The 20,446-nt window shown below is 34.5% G+C and overlaps 1 protein-coding gene across 1 annotated transcript in view; it reads right to left on the reverse strand.

Annotated features, from left to right (window-relative positions):
- Positions 1–3,456: 3,456 nt before the first annotated feature.
- fax (failed axon connections) overlaps positions 3,457–20,446 on the reverse strand; it is an 80,990-nt gene continuing 64,000 nt past the window's right edge. The window contains exons 2-7 of the mRNA XM_074120223.1: positions 10,428–10,630; positions 9,866–10,001; positions 9,578–9,715; positions 8,095–8,225; positions 7,484–7,634; positions 3,457–5,903 (exon numbers count right to left, since the gene is read on the reverse strand). Coding sequence (XP_073976324.1) covers positions 5,823–5,903; positions 7,484–7,634; positions 8,095–8,225; positions 9,578–9,715; positions 9,866–10,001; positions 10,428–10,630 — 840 coding nt within the window. The 3' untranslated portion in view covers positions 3,457–5,822. The remainder of the gene's footprint in view (positions 5,904–7,483; positions 7,635–8,094; positions 8,226–9,577; positions 9,716–9,865; positions 10,002–10,427; positions 10,631–20,446) is intronic.

A 20,446-nucleotide genomic window follows, 5' to 3' on the forward strand; every position in this document is an offset into this window, starting at 1 on the left:
AATAATAATACAAATTATATAAAATTTACAGCCTAAAACAATATCAGAATGGTCAAAAACCTAAGGGTGATATGTGTTTACAAAAATAAAATAAATCAAATTAAAGTATTTATTATTTGTTCACTTTTTTTTAAAACGCATATCTTTAGAGCTGGATTTCCTTTTTTTAATTTGTTAAGTTTGTTTGTTTTATTTTCCTCCATTTTTATTTAGTTTTTCAATAAACATATTAAAAAATATTCGTACCTACATTTTTTTTTTTTTTTTTTTTAAATGAGTTTTATGGTTATTTGCATAGGAGGGTGGCGCGCACAAGGTAAAAGAAGGGCTCAGTATAGTTTGAAAATGTTTTCTATGTTGAATTGTGGGGTCAAATTTAATAATTTGGGTTCAACGAAACACCCCTCCCAAAATAAGTAATAGCTAAATAAAAAGAATAAAGCTAAATTTATTTTATTTTTTTAAATTAAAGCAATTCCTCTTTTTTTAATCTAATTTTTTTTAAAAAAGGTGGATGATGAATAGAAATTGAATTTATTAATCCTCACTGTGTCTATCGAGCTATGTGGTACTTTAAATAGGGAGACAGAAAAAACAGGCTATTTGGAGTAATAGGGAACAGGAAGTGTTTAGTAATTAATTAAAGGCTAGATCCACGACAAAATTTTACTTTGACTAAATATGTGTCAAGAGTTTCAACCAGTCGGCAAGGATAAGACGCGAGTCTTCTACGTCAATTGACGCTAAAATAGTTTATTTTGGAAGAATGGCTGCATTGGTACACAGTCGGAAAATAGTAACGAATGTTTCCACCAGACGTTAAGGCTATCAACTAAATTGTGAATTCGTTTAAATTTTTACCTTTCGTGCTCTTGATGAGAGCTGGTACTTTAGTTCATGAAAGTTCCAATGCAGTACAATTGCAATAACTCAATTTTACTCTGAGTACTCATTTATTAAGGTACACTTGCTTCTCTAAATTAGAATGGTCATTTCGATTGAGCTTTGAGAGCACATATAATATAAAAACTTAATAAAAACTATGTGGGTCTTATGGTTAAAACTAACTGCCCCAAAAAAAACGCCTTTCAGGATGTTGACAGGGATGACGATTACCTTGTAGAAGCAGTAATAGCATCGAGTGGGAATTGACGAAGCTCAATCTTCATGTTCACGTTTGCAAGAAATATCAATTTTTATTCATAACACCCTTAACTCTTCTGATGAGATTTTATCTCGTAAGATAAAATAAAAATGACTTTTAAATTACAATAATTTTCTTAGCATTCATTTATAATTAATTTTAGCATAAATTTGAGGATATAAAAAATTGAAACCATAAAAAATATGTGACATTTTGTGGAAGGGGGCCAAACAAAATCAAATCAAAGATTGTTAAATCGATACAAAGAGTTTAAAAATATTTTTAAGAAAAGAAGAAAATGGTGGTAAAAAATAATTAATGGTTTATCTTAAAATATCTATTTTTTAAACAGTTATTTCATTTTTATCTATATTTATATTTATTTATTAATAAAACTTCACTTGCTCTTTTTTTTTTTTCTTATTTTCTGCTCATAGAATTTACCTAAAAGCATGCATTTCTCCTTTAAAACAAAAATTATACACTTAAAAGAGTCATCATTTTGTCTTGGAATCACTGTTTCTGTCACTAGTGAATAAAAAAGTTTTTGTGAATAAGAAAATCATAAAATTGAAAGCATAAAAATAATGGTTGGCAAAGGCTGAAAAATTGAGAAAAAAAAAGGCTTCATTTATAAATGGAATGTTTTTGTGGACGTTGCGAACACTAAAGATGTTCCTTCATAAAAAGAATCCTTTTTTTTAGGATTAAGAAGGATTAACGAGTATAATTTGGTTAGATTAGGTTATGAAAGAACAATAGTAGAAATGAAAACTATTCACCACTGAACAGCCTATCATATTTATTTTGTAGTTGTAGAATTTCATCTAGAAAACTATTCGAAGTATGAAACTCTTTCTGCTTAGAACTCGCCGTCAAACCAGCTGAACTAGTTCACGAAAATACTCATAAATCAAGATGGATGGATGGCAAAGGAAAAGCTGCTATAATTAGGCAATCAAGGTGGAAAGTTCCGAGTCTAGAAGGGAATGTCCAATTATTTATTTCTTGCTGCCTAGACCCAAATAAACAGAAGATCCGGGGTTAACTTTCATTAATGTCTGCACTATTGGTAGGTCAAGGACAATTTTGAGCAATTCTTGAGGCATGTTGAGTTGTCTCTCCATAGATTTTGTAGAGAACTGCTGGCCCCATGCTGAGTTATTTCACAGCCCAACATCGATTGGTCTTTTCGTCGTGAGAAAGTGCTTAAGGCCCTTGTTATTGCTTCCCCATTTGCTATCCTCTGCTCTTTACTTCAAACTGTCAACTTATTTACTTTCATATTTCAGTTGGGGGTCCATCTAAGCGACAAACATTTCCATTTAGAAATGAACATTAGTTTTTTTCTTTATTTCTGACCTTGCCAAAAAAATACGTGTTTCTTTTAAAAAAATAATTAAATATTTCCCAACTTTAAAAAAAATAAATCAAAATCAGTCATTTACTAAAATCAAGACAGATTTTCTTTAATAGAAATGAAGATTCCCTATAAAAAAATAACAAATAATAAAAATAAAGACATATAATACATATTATAAAATAATATCTAATATTCAATAAAATATTACAGAAAAAAAAATCATTTATGTATAATCATTTTATTTTTCTTATTTTTACTTTTTTTTCTCTTTTTTTTTTTTTTTTTTAATAAAAGACTTTGCCATACTTAATAAGTAAATGCAATGGCGGTTGGACATTTCTTTTCTTTTAATTTTAAATTTTAATCTGGAGAACTTCGTGGTCCCTTGCCTTGATTTCTTCATTTATTTATTTTTGAATATTTAAAACAAAAAAATTAAAATTTAATTTATTAAATTCCAAATAATGTAATATAATTATTCTATGTTAATTTTGATGGACCGTGGCCACACTCACGTTGCCAAAAATTAAAACAAAAATACATAAAAATGATTTAAAAATTTAAATTTACCCCTCCAGCTTTATTTTATTTTTTGGAATTTTTTGAGCACAGATAATTTTGAGCGTTTTACTTTTTCTTTTTTTTTTTTGGTACTATAAGAATTTTTAAAAAACGTTCGTATGAAAATTTTTGTTTTCAAAATTGTTAACTTTAAGATATCAAAAAACGTAATCTCTTCAATGATCTCTCTATGTATCAAATATTTTCTAACCTCAACTCTAGAAAAAACTTTTTTTTTTTACTAAGCTGGTTTTAAAAAAATATAAAACAACTATTTTACCTATTTCTTTTAAGTAATTTAAGTAATAATCACATTTTTCTTTAAAATTTCTTATATCTGTGTGTGTGATTTGAGAATTAAGTTCCTTTACTACCTAATCAAATATCATTTTCTACTCTTTTTTTTTTTTTTTAACTTCTGCGTTGATTATTTTTTGAATTATTAGTTGTACAGAAAACTATTTCAGTTTCTGTATTCTTTTTTCAACCTAACCTGTACTGGATTTCAGGGTACTAGATTTGTAGGTGAAGCGTATCATCCTTCAGTCCTGAGCAATGAGGCTGGAAACTTTGTTTTTGTTTTTAATTTTACTGTTGTCATTATAGATTAACTCAATAATAGAGTAAATGTTCATGGTAAGAACAAATCACCCAGCTTTGTATATAATTTTTTGTTTTTGTTTTGCCAAGGAATCTTGAACAAAACAAGTCTTTATGTTTTAAGACAATGTTTTAAATCTTTATAAGAATGACCATGATTGTTGATTTAAATGAAAGAAAAAAACAAAAAATGGGAAATAATTAAAACAAAGAGAAAGAATTGAGAGAATAAAACAACTAGCAAACTATTATATATATATATATATATATATATTTGTATTTGTTCAGTTTTAAAAAGCTGTTCTTTTAGTTACAACTAATCTTGTAATGAAAACTGATGGCAGGCTATCAGAAGATAAAAAAACCGTATAACAATCAATAATAGCACAATTTTAATAATGAATAAATGGCTTACAATTCGCTTATTGTAAACGAATCGCGTAATCAATTAACCAATAAAAAAGGTTTCTTTCTTTTCCGAATAAGGATTTAAAGCAAAGCACAATACATCGAAATCTATCTAGATACAGTACTGTACTTCCTCCTTGATATTGGCATCAATCTCCCTTCCTCTTACAAAATTCTAAATTGCTTTCTATTCTTTGGCTTCCATTTGTCCGCTAACATTTTTTTTTTTTTTTGAAGTACACTAGAGAGAGAGGTGTTGTTCACACTTGTTATTTTAAGATAGTGAATGAAAGTGTGTGCATTTATTTGATTATATCATGGTATCATTGTATTTCAGCAACGGTTCTTGTCAAATCCACAAATCAAGATCAAGCCCGATCCAGTACAACGCAAATGAGATGCGTATGAATTGCTTCACGCTATAACCGAAGAAAACTGAAATAGTATTCCAAGTCCAAAAAAATAAACCAACGCACGAAATGATTTATGAAGTTTTTTATAAAGTGTGGGCGAAAAAAGAAAAATTATTTGATAAAAAAAATCTATTCATACAATTTTAAACATTATAATTATTTTTAAAAAATAATATTAACTAATATATTTTTTTTTTTCTTTTTTTAACAATATTTTGAAACATAAAAAATTGGGCTAATAATAAGCTAGTACACATGCAAAGGTGGAAATTAAATTGACTTTTCCAAATTTTGGACCATACGATATGTTGCATGGTGAAAATAGCTGTTGTTCTTTCTTCAAAACCAGTTGATTTTGCGTCTATTTTTTTTTTAATTACAAAAAAATTATTAATATTATTTAAAAAAATATGAGTTATCAGTTTGCAAAAAGAATGTGTGTTGATTTTATTTAAAAACAAATTGACATATTGGTTATATTTGTATGTAAAAAATTTTTTTTAGCTTTTATTTTGTCATGTAATAAATTCACTTTTATAGGAATAAGTAATAATAATGATGGCTAGATATAAATTCTATAAAATGTAAAATATTGTTTTAATAAAAATGTTCATTGTTTTCTTTTTTCAGTTTTTTTTTATTTTACTTTTTACAAATATATAAAAACACAATTTCAATTTTATTTTTTTTATACCCTTATTATTATGTTTTTAATATAGAAAAACCTACAGCAGAGTGGCTAGTTTTGTTTTCATTAACACCAGAACAAAATGATTCAAACCACTCTTTCATCAATTGTATTCTTAATTAAATTGTCCGTAAAAATTTGCAAAAACTTGTTTACTTTCTCTTTTACAATTATTTATTTATTTTTGTTTACAATATTTATATATATATATTAATAAAAAAAAAAAAATTTAGAAATTAATTATAAAAACTTTTCACAAAATGACAGTAAAAGCTATGATTTTTTTTTCATGTATGTACTTATAAATTTTAAGTTGTCAAAGTTTTGACTTTTCCTATTTTTTTATATACTTTTAGATCACTTTTTATGATTTTCTTTCTTATTTCTGCTATTCCTTTTTCTTTCTTTCTGATGGATAACGATAGAGGAATCATTTTTAACACATTGTTTGGAATCATTTTTTTTTTTTTGAGATTTTGTTTGGAAATTTGTATATATATATATATATAAAAGAAAGAAAAAAAAAAAATTAGGGTGGGGTATATATATTTTTGTTGTTAAATATTGAGGGGAGGAGGGAGGAGATGGTCCGGAGGTGGGGATACAGTGGCAGGGGCGGCAACACGGGCGTTACTCCTCCTCAATTCACTTCTCCTCTTTTTCCTTTTCTTTATTCTCTTTATCCGTGTTCTCTTTTTCGCTTTCCTTTTCGATCTCTTTCTCTGACTGCAATAGACAAGAATACTAAATTAATAAATATATTCTCAGAGCTGAGCTGATGATGAAAGTAGTTTGGAAATAAAATGATAAATAGGTTGGGTTTAGAGTCAAGCATAGATAACAGTTTTTTTTACTATTTCATCGTTTCATTTCATTCCATTCACAAATAATAAAAATCAGCATGACTCAATCTTACCGCAGTTTCAAGTAATTCTTGAAACTAAGAATGAAGATTTTTTTTAAGATCATACTCGTAAATTATAAGGAAACTATAGAAAGAGGAAGTGTGACGACGTCACAAACCAAATCAGAACCATAACTAAAAAACATCATTGCTGCCTGTAAATCAAACTAAAATATTGGACCAAACACACGTTATGTTCTCAGGTTCTAACTGAAACCTTTGGCGGGTTTTTTTTTAGAACTTATTTTTTTTTTGTTTTTCAGACAACTACGGGAAACTAAAAGAAGCCAAATTGTAAATCTTCCAGCTTGGAGTTTTTGTCTAAACATTCGATTCTTTCTTGTAGAGTGCTAAAACAATTGTCCCGGTGAGAATGAAAGTGGCGTAAGTCCATTTTGAGCAGTTTTGAGATAAAACGAGTTTTGTGTTTTGCTCTGTAAAAAAAATGCAGATAATAAAAATAGCTTTATTACTTTTTGTTTGTATTATTATTATTACATAGAATCAAATTTTTTGGTGCATATTAGAATGTAATGGGATTTTAAATTATTTTAGAAAATGCAAAAATGTGACCTTACTACATTGTCATTCTCAGCATATCTGGCGCAAGGTTAAACAAAGCGGCATTTAAAACCAATTTTATGGGTTTTATTCCATAATAAACCAATGCGCTTCAAAATGCAGAAGACTCATCCATCACAGAGACTCATTTTACTAGCAAATCTTATTTCAACATAACCGACTTCACTATCCACAGAACTGATCACCCTGATGATATTGCCGCCCATGGGGGCACAGCAATTCTTATAAAAAAACTGTCTTCAACACAGTCTGATCCCAACTAATCCTACCAATTCTCTTCAATCAACAGTCATCTCTCTCTACCAATAAACTGAAAGACGGTTCAAACTTCTCTCTAGACTTCTCGACAAGCGATGTAAACTCATACTATAGAATAAATGACTTATCTACACTATGATATTGAAACCTGCCTGGACTTACGCCAGTTTCATTCTCACTGGGACAATTAACAGCACTTTGGAGGAGTGCGTAACTTAACCCATATTCCATTCTAACAACTCTTATATCCATCAACAATTCGTATGAGTTAAAGGAACGTATATTATTACAATGACATGTTTCACTGAAAGTCGTAGAACTACAGGAGTACCCAAAGGAAGTCTTGCAAAATAGACATTCGAGAAAATATCAAAATGCTGAAAAACATCATTTTACTTCCGGCCGATCGATTTTCCGACCAAAATTTTGTCTTGACAAAGACATGTCCATGTTTTGGGTACCACTCTAATTCTAGTCACTATCTTTTCAAAATACAACTTTTATAATTTAAGTATTATTTATATCAGTAAAATATTTATTTATTCATTTTTTCCTAGTTTACCTTTTCTTTCTCATCGTTGTCATTATCACCTTCCTTCTCGGCCTTCTTCTCTTCATCCTTGGCTTTGGTCTCTTTTTCCTCTGGTGGTGGTTTGGGAAGGTGAGAATTAAGGTCTAAGGTTGTGCAGATATCTTCCCAGTCGGGGAAACACCTGCAATTTATAGGATGATACAATGAACAATTCTCCATGTATTTTGTTTAAAAAAAAATGCTGGATGAAGCTAATAAAGCGGCCCTTTTATGGCGTTAAACCTCTAAAATATCACTTTCAGCAACACTGCGCATTCTATGTCTACCGCGACCGAAGTTAAATGAACTGAATAGGAGAGAATATAACATGTTTCTTAGCATTTCTGAAATATATAAAACTTACATGAAGTGCTGTTTAGTCTAAAAAGAGGAATTAATTCTATAATCCGCAGATCAATTCGTTAGAGGAAGTAAAATAAAATTAAGAGGCTTTTCCTTCTTAAAATATCTACGCTCCAACCAATAATGTACTTTCTATTCGATTAAAGATAAGGGTTTTTTTCCCACCAATCGCAGCCCAACATTCACAGAATCCTCAAGCAAAAATGTTCGGTAAACAATGAAGTGAAACAAAAATATACCTTTCTTTCATCCTGTTAACATGTCCAACCAGGTTTGCACAATTTTCTTGCATAAATTCCTGCAAGGAGTATTGAAGATCTTTTTCAATAAAGTAGATCTGCGCTAGGTTCGCAAAAGCTACTATGTCCAGCTGGAAGAATAAATTAAGAGTTTTGTTACTACCTTCTGCCATAAATAATAATAATAACATTAAAATTAATTTACGATTACAGAGGTTTTATGCTGGTTTTCCTAAAAATATAGCGTGCTAAAAATTTGGTGACCCAAAAGGACTAACAAATCTTTAAAATCCAAACTTTTGAGTTATATTTAATTCTTACAAACATTGTGCTTTAAGTATAATTCTAAAACTATCGAGTGTGTAATGTGCCAATTCTAATGTTCTTCGCGCGGAATGAACGCCAATAACGAGCAAACTTATTTATTGTAGTACACTTTACGATCTACCTAATAATGAATTCTGGTCAGACATGTGGCAATTAAATATCCCAAGAGACGGATGTTTTTTTGACCATTAAAGTCAAATATAATAATAAACAGTTCTATTATTTATATGTATAAAGTTGTTAGAGAAGAGAAATTATGAAAGGTGCAGAAGGTGGCTGGAATTGGGCCAAGATCGGGCCGGACAGTATGGAAGCAAGGGGTAGGACTGTGTCACTGGGTACCGCCAGCAGTCTTGGTCCAGCTCCAGCAGGGTGCGTAGATTATGTGGCTCCAGGCTTCCAGCCAACTCCAGTTATTCATTAAAGATTACCAGAAAAAAAAGACTTATTAATTCCGTTCGCCGGTTCACTTTCTTGCACTGTCCGCCAGCTAATGTTATAACTGTTCATATAAATTTTATTATAATATTGTTTAAAGGCGTCTTTGGGCGCCCGAATAATTTCAAGACATATTGCTGGAAGGTCGGGCTCCGTTCTCTCGGAGGCAGATAACATTCTCTCATACCAAAAAAAAACAGGCTAAGGGTGCCCAAGAACTTAAGAAATATCTAAAAGAAGGAGCTACGTCTGGGCTAGCAGTCTGCAGCCTCCTGGTTCTAGAAGAATTCATTCTCTACATTATTTACAAATTTATTTATTTAATACAATAAATAAATTTACAAATATAAAGGCGTGTCCACAAACATTAATAACGCTTGCTCCTCCTTGATGGTACAGAGAAATAAGCTCTTCGTTCTATAAGCTACTTTTGGTTGATAAGGATGGGAATATAATGAACAGTCAGTTACTCCGTTACTCCAGTTACTTATTTTATCTTTTGATTGTCTATGCCTTTAGCTTAGGACTTTAGAGCTTCCAGATCTAGTCCGACACTGGATGATGCGAAAAGCTTAGATACTAATTTCCCCTTTAAAGATTTTTGTCAAACTTACGTGAACCCAAAAGTTCGGGACTAGAACTTTTTTCTGCGTTAAATAAAAAGAAGAATAATGATTAGCTTATTACTGGATTAATGAGAATTAAAATTCCTACTTACTGTAGTTGGTTCGTCGCCAAAGAAGAATTCTTTATCGGCCAACATTTCGGACAGTACTTTCAGATCGTGTTGTCCAAATTCGTTGATTTCTTCTGGTTTATGAACACCAATTCCATGTGCCTTCACTTTTTTTAATCCCTGTTAAAAAAAGAAGATATTTTCGTTGTTAAGGGGAATAATTACATTTATGTGGCTGTCATTAGATACAAACAATATTAGATACAAGTTTCTAAACAAATTGCAAAATTATGCTCCTGTTACTAATACTAATAAAGAAATTTAGTTTACCTTCCGGTTATACGAATACTTGAAAAGGAAATTGAGAACTCCATTTGGCATCCGGCTACCTAAGAAGTGTTGTAGATTCATTTTGTAACCTCTAATGATGTTATCTGGATGTTTGGTTCTCCACCACATCACTACCCTGCAAGGGAATCGCAATTAAATAACATTTTAGTATAAAAATACTTAAAATCACTAATATAGAGGCAGTAAAACACAGCTTCCCTTTATAGGCTCTTGAGGCTCGGAGCCTTCCCAAAATATTTTTCAAAAAAATAAAACGTTATGAATACTTGTAACGTTAACCTTCATTTTTGGGGAAGTTTTTAATGTGAGCCATCATACCGTACTTATAACATGTACTTTGAGTTCAAGACGACACATCTGATATTCAGAGGAGTTAGTTTGAATGTTTTTTCTAATGTCATTCGCTTCACGCTACACTACAGGTGCGAACAGGTGTAGTTAGCAGAGATTACCAATTATATAGGCGATACTTCGATAACTCGCCATTTCATTCGATCACAATACTTTACATTCACTATGAAAAAATAGAAATCAAACTTACCAAAACAGATGGTTTTCAATCATGGAGATCATAGCATGCGATACATTCTTTTGGTTATTATCCAAACCAGCGTCCAAGTCTTTGCCAAATTTTTGTGCCAGCTCCTTAATTATAACCGTACTGTCAGCTATCTCTTCACCATTCAGTTCGATAAACGGCAAAAGTCCTTTCTTTGAACGAAATTTCATCTTATGGTCAACATTCTGTAACAGAAAAAAAGAAAGACGGACATATTTTAGTAAAAACATGAAAAAGGAATAACGGATAAAACGTGATAAAAAAACCAAACTTGTTAATCAAATCTTCAGAAGCTTATAAACAATTATAATGGGGTAATTAATTAGCTTCAATCAGATAATTCAAGAAACTTACAAAAACTTAATCTGGTGATTCTTGCACAAACATTTCTCTCATGCCGTTTAAGATACAACCATCCCTATCAACAAATCTGTCTGGAACCGATCAAAGACAATTGGAATTGTGGGCACATTATAAGTGGAAATGCTCGAAGAAGGAAATGCGCCAGAAATTTAGAAAATCCCATCATTTCTTCTTATTTGGGCTGGAGAATGGTAGAATACTGTGCAGAGGAAACAGCTGACTTGAGATCCGAAACAAGAACACAGTCAATAGTCCTCGGGCGAATAGCAGACTGATACTCATTTCTATCTGCAGTAAAGCGATCTAAATGCTCTAATGTATTCAAGGCACAAAATGTTACAATGAGAACAATAATCCAGACCCATTTCTCTGTAAGTGCGCCAGGATTAATGTGTAAATGAGACAGGTTGTATGTGTGCGAATTAGGACAGTCTATTAGAGCGCTCAATAGTAATTAGATCCTCTCTTCCATTCCTGTCAATCTGATTTAAAGAAGAGTCTGGTGAGAGACTCCTGGACTCATTTGTCTTCTCAAGAGAGTCGAACTGTGAACATACCAGCCCTTCGCAATGACACAATCTACACCAGGAAATCTCCACAGCCATGTTCATACCCCTTACATCCCGAATGCCCGAGCAAATGAAAGGAACCATATTTTGGCTACCAATTCTCTAAAATTCCCACACTTCTTGAGACTTAATAGACTGGCCGAGAAGATGGAATCTCTCGGAATCCTTGAGGAGTCACGTCCAAGGGCCATTTCCATATCGTAAATCCTCTAGCTTCAGTTCTCCAGAGAGAATCGTGTGAAAGTTTCACACCACTTTTTTTTGTGTGTGTTTGATTCAATGACGAAAGTCCACCTGGGGCGCATTCATCTAGAACGAGAAGAGTGAGTGACGTTATCAGAAAGGGTAGTAGCGGCGAGCCCGATCAATACAGCTGGAGGATGCTGCTGTGGCCAGCACACAGTGCCATAGCAACAGCCAGAGTCCGCCCACATGCTCTACACAGCTCGCAAAATACATCCTCTTTCTAAGTCTTCTTACTTCCTATTCAAACTACTTCCAGGACAACAAATCCTTGCATATCCTGCATTTTATTGATACCAAAAAAAATGAATACAAAAACTAGCTAATCTGAATAAGCAGCATTCCTTTGATCTTAACGTCCATTTATATCAGGATGTTTAAGAAAACATGTTGAATCACCTGAAATTATCCTTGCTTTGGCATTATTTCTTCAACCCCAATGTATTTAGCTCCTAGGTGCTTGGATTGCCCCACATTCGACAACTGGATTAACAGGTAAGACGTTTAGTTGCTCCCGGATACATTCATTGTTAGTAAACTCCATCCAACCAGCCAGCAAGGAGTTCATGAACTTGGGATATAGAATATGCCACCTTCAGGAACACGTGAAGCAGGCGTTGAGCACAAAGTGAATAATGTTTACTAACTGCCAGAGCAAAATTGAACAAGATGTTCTGGATACGGAGGTCTTCCATTATCTCTAATTCTTTTAAAATCTACAATTTATGAAATTGCATTTTCTGGAACCAAAATTTCACACCAAAAAGATGGCTGACCACCTCTCAAGAGAAATAATGATCGTCCATATGCTGAAAATGTCAGCTCTAAAAAAGTTACCCACACTAAAACCAATCCTATTTTTAGCTAGGTGAAATATTGTTCAATCTAGAAGATATTATTAGAATGGAACTCAACAGGCAGCTTGTGCTTCCACCTGAACTCCTTGAAACAGCACCAGTTGCTTAGAGTAGAAGTGGCAATGGCGTGTCCAGACCCCCTGCAGAGGGACCTGTTGGCCACTGCTAGTACTTTGCATCTAGCTTTATTTTTAGAAGTAGTCAGTCCTATTTCGGTAGCTACCACCTTTATTAATGGTCATTTCTCTGCGGTCATTGGACGGCCAGCAACAATAAAAATATATCTTGCAAGAGCTGGAAAAAATTTTTCTCTTCCGGTAGAGGATTTCCTTTAGAATTCGGAGTATTATCTAATGATTCGATCCTTTTTGATATTATATAAGTGATAAGATCAAACATATCTCCAAAATGGCAAGATGGAGAGAGGTCTAGCCAACCCCTTTGCCAGAAGAGCTTTTAAAAGATTTTAACGTTAATCTGTATCAAACAAAAGTTGCAGATCTAGATGGGTGCAATGAGAGTGCTATGTTCAATGAAAAGGAGTCGCTTTCGAACAAATCTCCATAAAAGAGGAAAGAAAAGACACTCAGTGAAGTAGTTCTTCATGTTGACCGATCAGGACCAAAATCTTATTGACTCCTTCGCTAAAAGGCACCTAAGCGAATTATCAACTTTCATCTTTCTGCCATTGGGCGAATGAACACAGACTAATTTTGTAGAAAGCATTTGTACCTGTTGCCTACACGCATACTCTTACAAGTGTATTTCCGGCAAAAAGTAAAATAGAAAAACGGCATGTCCGCCGCTGTACTTTCTCTTCCAGGGTGGAATCAAAAATGAAGACTGTATATCAAAGTTTTGTCCAAGATAAATATTAACAAGGATCTTATAACGGTATTAGCTGCATTAGGAACAATGGTGAGAGGGCGTGCAGTTGGAAGAACGCTTTCAACTCTAGTTTGTTCAGTGAGGACCACGTGCAGCACACGTGGTGGGTAAGTTCTGGCTTCAGTCTCCCCCCGCCCAAACTTGCAATAAACAGTTCTCCAGTCGGATGGGGGAGGCGCTGGTATTACTTTTTGTTCTCTTTTGCTCCCCCATATTGCTCTGCCATCCGGACTCACCGAGAATGGGTACAATCATTTTTAACAACTTGATGGATCTTTATTACTCAACACAGCAGGAAGAAATGCAATCCTTCACAAATGTTTGACACTGAGTACCTTTTTGAGGTTACCTGAAGATGACCGTTTCAGTTTTGGGCACTGTGTACGTGACATCCAGGGTTCCTAGTGCTGTCACTGAAATTTTTCAGGTTTAAGGCGCTTTCTCAAAAAAAATTCTGTTTTGTTTAAAGCTTCGCACACTGTTTTGCCACCATATTTCCGTCATTATATCTTCACGCATTTCCCTGGAAAATTGATTTATGGAGGGTTTTCAGAAAACAGCTGGGTCAAACTTCTCTCTAACGTACTAATTCTGATTCATATTATTATTATTATTTCGCCAAATACATGATATTAACGAACATAAAATACCAGATTGGAATAAACGAGTGACTTTGCCGTATAGATTTTTTTTTTGGATTTACTCGAAAAGGAAGGATGTTAGCTATGAACTTGGAAGAACTTCTCAACAAGTAGAAGAAGTTATTATCAAACAGATTTCCTATTTTAGTTTTCACCTAGTTTTTAAGGTCAGTGTGTCTGTAGATCTTGTCTGCTCAAAACCGGAAAATTGAGGAGAATTCCAATTTTGATATTTAATTTAGGTGCCATGATAGGATTCGATATGCTTTACCAAGACCGGAAAACTAAAAGACGGAAGTTTTGTGGAATTATTTTTGTTCATGGTGGAAAAGTTTGCAACGAATTTACTTTAAACTCGGTAATACACGCCATTTTGGAGATATATTACTCTGGAAAGAGATACTGCGGCTGTTGCAATGGTGATTTCATCTCCTAGTTTCCAAGGGAAATGAGGGGAAGAGTTCATGTTCCTACAAGATGTACGAAAGTACCACCAAATGAATATCAGTGATGGGACATTGTAGAGCAGAGTGGGGGGGATATGTGACAGCGTTCTGACAATGGAACAGCAGCACTAACACCCGGGACTGTGTGTGTGTATGTGTGTCTGTGTATGGGGAATGCAGGCCAGCTGTACACTCTCAGACACTAACTGGCGGGAGAAGTAGAGGCGGACAAGGCAGTCAAAGAGATGACATTGATTTATACACTTAATACCTCCATTTGAACAGATATATTCTCTATGGAACAACGCTCTATCTAGTAGAAATAAAGAATGTATATATATATATATATATATACATTCTTTATATATATATATATATATATATATATATATATATATATATATATATATAACTAAACAACATCCTGTACTGCAATTCTGTTTTTCACTTTATATACAATAATTACAGATGTATCCAGTAAATACATCACGAAACGCAATTTAGTCAACATGGAGTTGATGAAAACATACGAGAGAACATTATGGAAACATTGTTAAACTAAAATTAACATTCACGCAACTATCTCCTAGTGTAAATTACACATTTTCAAAAACATATTATTAAATTTTAACATCATATATCCTTCTTAAATAGAATGAATTGCAATGGCAAGTTATTTTTTACAATTTTAGAATACGAAATATCTCTTAGATTGAGCAACATTTCTTGGAGTTCTAGACTTTAAAAAGAGCAAGATATTCTCGTCAAAGACAAAAATGTTCAGAACAGTCTAAGCTCCGCCCGACCTAGACATGAGATCGCTTTGGGTCGCGGTTTTTTCCCAAGGAAGTCATGTGGATCTACTGGCGACTGAAACAGTTAAGATGGATTCTCAAGAATGATAGCAGAAACAGAGACTATATCTAAAGAACTGATCAATTATATTGATTTAATATGGTGAGTTGAGATATATTTTCCAGGTGATTTGTTTTACGATTTGTGAAGTGTGAGGTTTTTGGAGCACAGCAGGATGTAAGGTAGTTTGGATAGGAATGACGGTTATAGCTCATAATGTCTGTAGATTGGGCTAGAGCTTCCAGTTCCAATCCGGAAGTCCACAAGTTTAAGGATCCATCGAATGTATTCTAAGGGCAATTTAGGGCGTTCTAAGTAGTAGATAATGAAAAGGAGAGCGGAAGTAACAGAAACTAGAGGAGAGTGAAAACAAAAAAAATAATCAAAAAGAAAAAGCAATTTCATTAAAAATCATAGAGCTGTGGTTAGAGGAAGAGATGGTTTAAGAAGGCAGAACATTGGACGAGATTGAAGTGGCCATGGAGGTTAAGTGAGCAGAGTGAATATGATATCTGTTGAAAGGAGCGGGAGACAATGAATTCAGAGCACAATCAAGCTGGGGGGCGGCAGCCGAGCCGCCTCAAGAGACCGTATCGACTTTTTCTTCCACACAGAGCCGGCCAAACTCCCACACAGTTTGCTCTCCACAGAATTAGACAGACACAGCTGGCGGCGGCGGCTTGGAACTTGCCGCACCCAGCGAGCCAGCCTGGGGTTGCTATGGAGACTACGCTTCCATTATCTCCAACTGTGAGTGGTGGTGGGACTAGTGCTCCACAGCACCAGGGTGAACAACCCCCGGGCCGCCTTCGAACTCGGTCACTGCCCTCCAGCAGCGCCACTCGTATCTGTGCAACCAGACCTAGCCTTTTCCTCCCCAGTAACCATACTTATCAGTTCACATTTAGTCTTCAATGGGTTTGATGTTTCAAAATTCACAGCTAGCTAATAAAACCAACTGGTAAAAGCTCTAGTGTGGGAAACCGACCTTACAAATGGTAGCGATTCAATGTTCTTCCCACAAGTTATTTTGCTTTAAACCGGAAGTAGCTCTTGCTTCCGGTTTGAGATCGCACCGGAAATAACTGCTTTGAGATTCCCGAAAACACACAAAAAAAATCTTTGTTTTTTAAAAACGAATTGTTTATTAAATTTTTAATCTCCAGAGGTCAGATTCTTGTCTTATCTCCGTCGAACAGAGATGTAGATTTGGGTTTTTTTTTTTGTAAAGTGAAGCTGCGCGGTTCAGCTCTCAAGGTTTTAATTAAAAATTAAATTGATTAGGAAAGAGACGCGGCGCGGCCATGCTGTCCTCAACCTTTCGCCCTAATCATCAACTTGTATAGAAATCTCTTTATCTCCTAAATGTCTATTAATAGAGAGATATCTGGTGATGAGACATGTTTGGTAATTAAAAGAATTCTTCTAGTGATTACTTTCTATGTAAGTATTTGAAAACTGCGACCGCCAGTGGTTACTTAATACAGGACAGTTACGGCAAGTTAACACTCAAATTTAACGGCTGTTTTATTCGCTCTCCAACTGATTGCATCAGCAACACAGCTGGCCGTTCTCATTGCAGAGTTCTGGGCAGAGTTTCCGCCAAATCACCTCACAATTCTAGCGCTCAGCCTAAACTAATGCACTGATTTTACACACACACACACATCTGTAAAGAGGAAGTATTGGAATTGTGCACAGATTTACGATTTTCCGAATTTACATTAATAACATCCGGTTTCGAGGTCCTAGCACGAAAAAAAAGTTTACTTTTAGAAATTGGTATCTGTATTTTTGACTGTATATCCTCGAAAATCAAAAAAAAGGAAAAATCTTAACTTCCTTATTTGAGTCAAGTCTGGGATTTCCGGCTCTCGTAAATATTAAAACAAAGAAGAAAGAATGATTCATACGTTCCTTGAAAATGAGTTGAGAATGTGACTGTACAAAAACTCCGAGCTGATATCAAAGAAATGTGATAATATCATTACGCATGTATTTATACATATTTTATAATTAAACATTTTTATAATAAATTTGTAGCTTCCCCCAATAGGGGTATCAGTAGAAAGTTGAAATAGTGAGAGCTGTTCGAGTGATTCGGAAATCTTTTGGGTGTAATGTAAGGTAGACCCAGAAGGCGCTGGTTGGATGGATTTGATGGACGCTTTGGAGAGGCTAAATGTGACAAACTAGAAGGTGATGGCAATGGATAAGAGATGCGTGGAAGGTGGTTTATTTGGAAGCCATGGCTGAAGAGATGTGTAGAAGAAGAAGAATGGAAACATAAATAGCAACTGTACAAGCAGCAATAACAACATCAAGTGTAAACAACATAGAACAACAAATGACCTAGATAGTCTAATGGCGAACTATTGTTAGACGGGTAATCAGAGCGAATCCCTTTGTTGTTCAAGAGAAACTAGTCCGCCCAACAGATCGGTGTCTTAGTTCAAGAAGACAAGAAGAAGTCGTGTCACTGCAGAAGAACAACACAAGCGCCACTAGTGGCCGCTACTTGCAACTCTCCACATCTCGCTAGCAACCTTATTGTTGTTCACTGTGTTACTGTTCCCTTAATTGCCAGAAAAGATTCCTTTACAGGAAGAAGTATAGATATTTTACAGGAAGCAGAGATATTATAATACGTTCTAGTCTTTATAATCCAGTGACACTCCTAGAAATCTAAAGGCTGCTGCCTAAAATAGGTTAGTTTCTATAAGGCAATTCATAAGGTAGAAAGAAAATTTCTAATAGAGGCAACATATGCTCAAGGTGAACTTCAAGGCCCTACCAAAATTTTGCAACACCTAATTGAAGAGATATTCACAGCTCTCTCTCTTTGGCCGGCGAATTTCTCAACTACTTACTGATTAAAATCAGGAATTTTCAAGATGAGATCTCCTACTTTAAGAAGCTGTTGCCTAACCGGATGTCTATCTTGTGACGGCAACAGATATAAGTAAAGAAAAGCTAATTACTTTAATTAAGTAAACTTAGAAAATGGAAAATTCTGTAGTGAACAAAAAACAAAAATTTCCCGTAACGGCCGCGGGAAAGCGTTCTTTCCCTAACATATCTGCACGACAATAAGTACCGCGAATGCTACGCCAAATACAAAACAACTCCATAACGACGTAGAAACACAGTCTGCGCCTGGTAACACCTATGTGAACATTTATGTAAAACCAATTAGGTTGCCTAAAATAAACTTCTAAGAAGAAGCAGCACAATCTGGTGATAGGAAAGACTGCCATTGCAACTGTTAACTGTCAAGCGTTATTCTAGAGTGAGAAGCCGCCAGTTGCACTAGGATACTACTGAGGTGCTGCTGACTGAACAGTCACTTGGAGTCGAACTTCGGGCACCTTAGTACCCAAAATTCGCGTGGACCTACGAGCAACTTGGAGCAGAAAATAAACAAAACTGTCGCCGAAATTTCAACGATTTGGAAAGAGTAAAGTGCATGTGTCGTTCGGCCACTTATTCCTTCCGCCTGTGGTTTTGTATCAACGAATCTCTTGAACCATTTGGAATCACACGATCTGCTGGAAAGCTTCTACTTTAGTAATCTGTCGGACTGAAAACTTCCGCATTGATCTTAAGCGAGTGAATTAGAAAAATTAAAACTTCCAAGGTACCTACTTATTTGACTAGTAAAGTAGATCGAGTTCAAAAGGGAGGGAACCAGAATAACTACTATAGTTTCGAGTGTCTGCGTCGCCCGATCGGAGGAGAACGTTTTACTTATCTGACCCTTCCCGCTTCTTATGCGTAGGATTCTTCACGATTGACGAAGTTCCGAAAGTGACAAAACTCCAGCTTGGCACTTCAGCCTCGTTTGCAAGCAATTTGGAGCCTAGGTGGACACCGTTATACAATTACTGACTGCCTCTTTGTAAGGCTGACAATAATGGCGAAAAAATAAATTTTTTTTTCTTTTTTTTTTTTTCTTTTATAAAATGTAGTCTTTTCTTTTCCAAGCAGGAAGAGCAGAAGCTTTCCTTTCTTCTGTCATACTGGAGAGCGCAGCACGTGCCGCACTTCCGCTCGTCGTGAAAATGCCTCACTCACCAAAGTCTTACAAATTTTAAACAATTATCCGCTGCTGACATGCGACACTCACGTAATGCCTTTTTCACAAACAAAAAGTTTTGAATAACCTGTCTAGGACAATGTATGAATAGCGGCCAAAAATCAGATGAGGCAGACATGTCTGCACGCACAAAACCTAAACATCTTAGTTGATGATAGTTCTTTGTTTTAGCAAAACAAAATGAAAATTGAGGAAATTCTTTGATTTCTTTCCACGCATATTTCATTGTTAATAATGCTTAAAGTGAAGCTTATCTGTCTACTCATTCGAATTATTCAAGGAGAGTTATAGATCCATGGGTTAGTAAACAATATTCCAAAATCTTGGGAAAAATTTCCAGAAATTCTCAAATAAAGGGAAAAAATCCTTTTTTTACAACTTTATTTCCCGGTTGAGAAATGTTGATCGATAGATACAATGCGGTGCCACTACTACACCTAAACTAAATACGAGTATAACCTTTGGGCTCCGGCATTTTTGTTTTTCTTCTTCAATGCACACTAAAAGACATAATTTTCTATAAACTACTTTACGGTGGAGGGATGCTTAAAAAGCATGTTTCTGGAAAACATCGCATCACTGCCACTGATCTCAAAAGAAGAAATGATGCAGGAAGCTTGGGCTCCTATTTCAATTTGGTTCCCCCCCCCCCTACGGGATCCGAATATAACGAAACGTATAGATTTCTATTAAAAAATAGTTGAAAACTAGTTGATTAAAAGTTTAAAATAGAAACTGATTGTGTTATTATCTAGAGTGATTTGATTAACGCAGGCAGAAGCATGGGAATCTAGCATTATCAAGCTAGACTGGGCAGGAAGAGCAAGTCGTAGTCAGTAGTTGTTGAGCGCGCTACCAGACAGCGCTACATGTGTCAAATCCTATATGTACACTCCCATGTAGAGTAACAAAGCCACATTCTCCTCTACACTCCTCACTACACGCTAATTGAATGTAACAAATGTAACTACTTACTGGCATTAACAATACACTCCCAAACATTAACAGATTTAGCCACTCACAGAAATACTGTGTATTCATAT

This window comes from Rhodnius prolixus, unplaced genomic scaffold (genome assembly GCF_049639745.1).
Source record: "Rhodnius prolixus isolate KJV_2025 unplaced genomic scaffold, Rpr scaffold_2, whole genome shotgun sequence".
Classification (NCBI taxonomy): Eukaryota; Metazoa; Arthropoda; class Insecta; order Hemiptera; family Reduviidae; genus Rhodnius; species Rhodnius prolixus.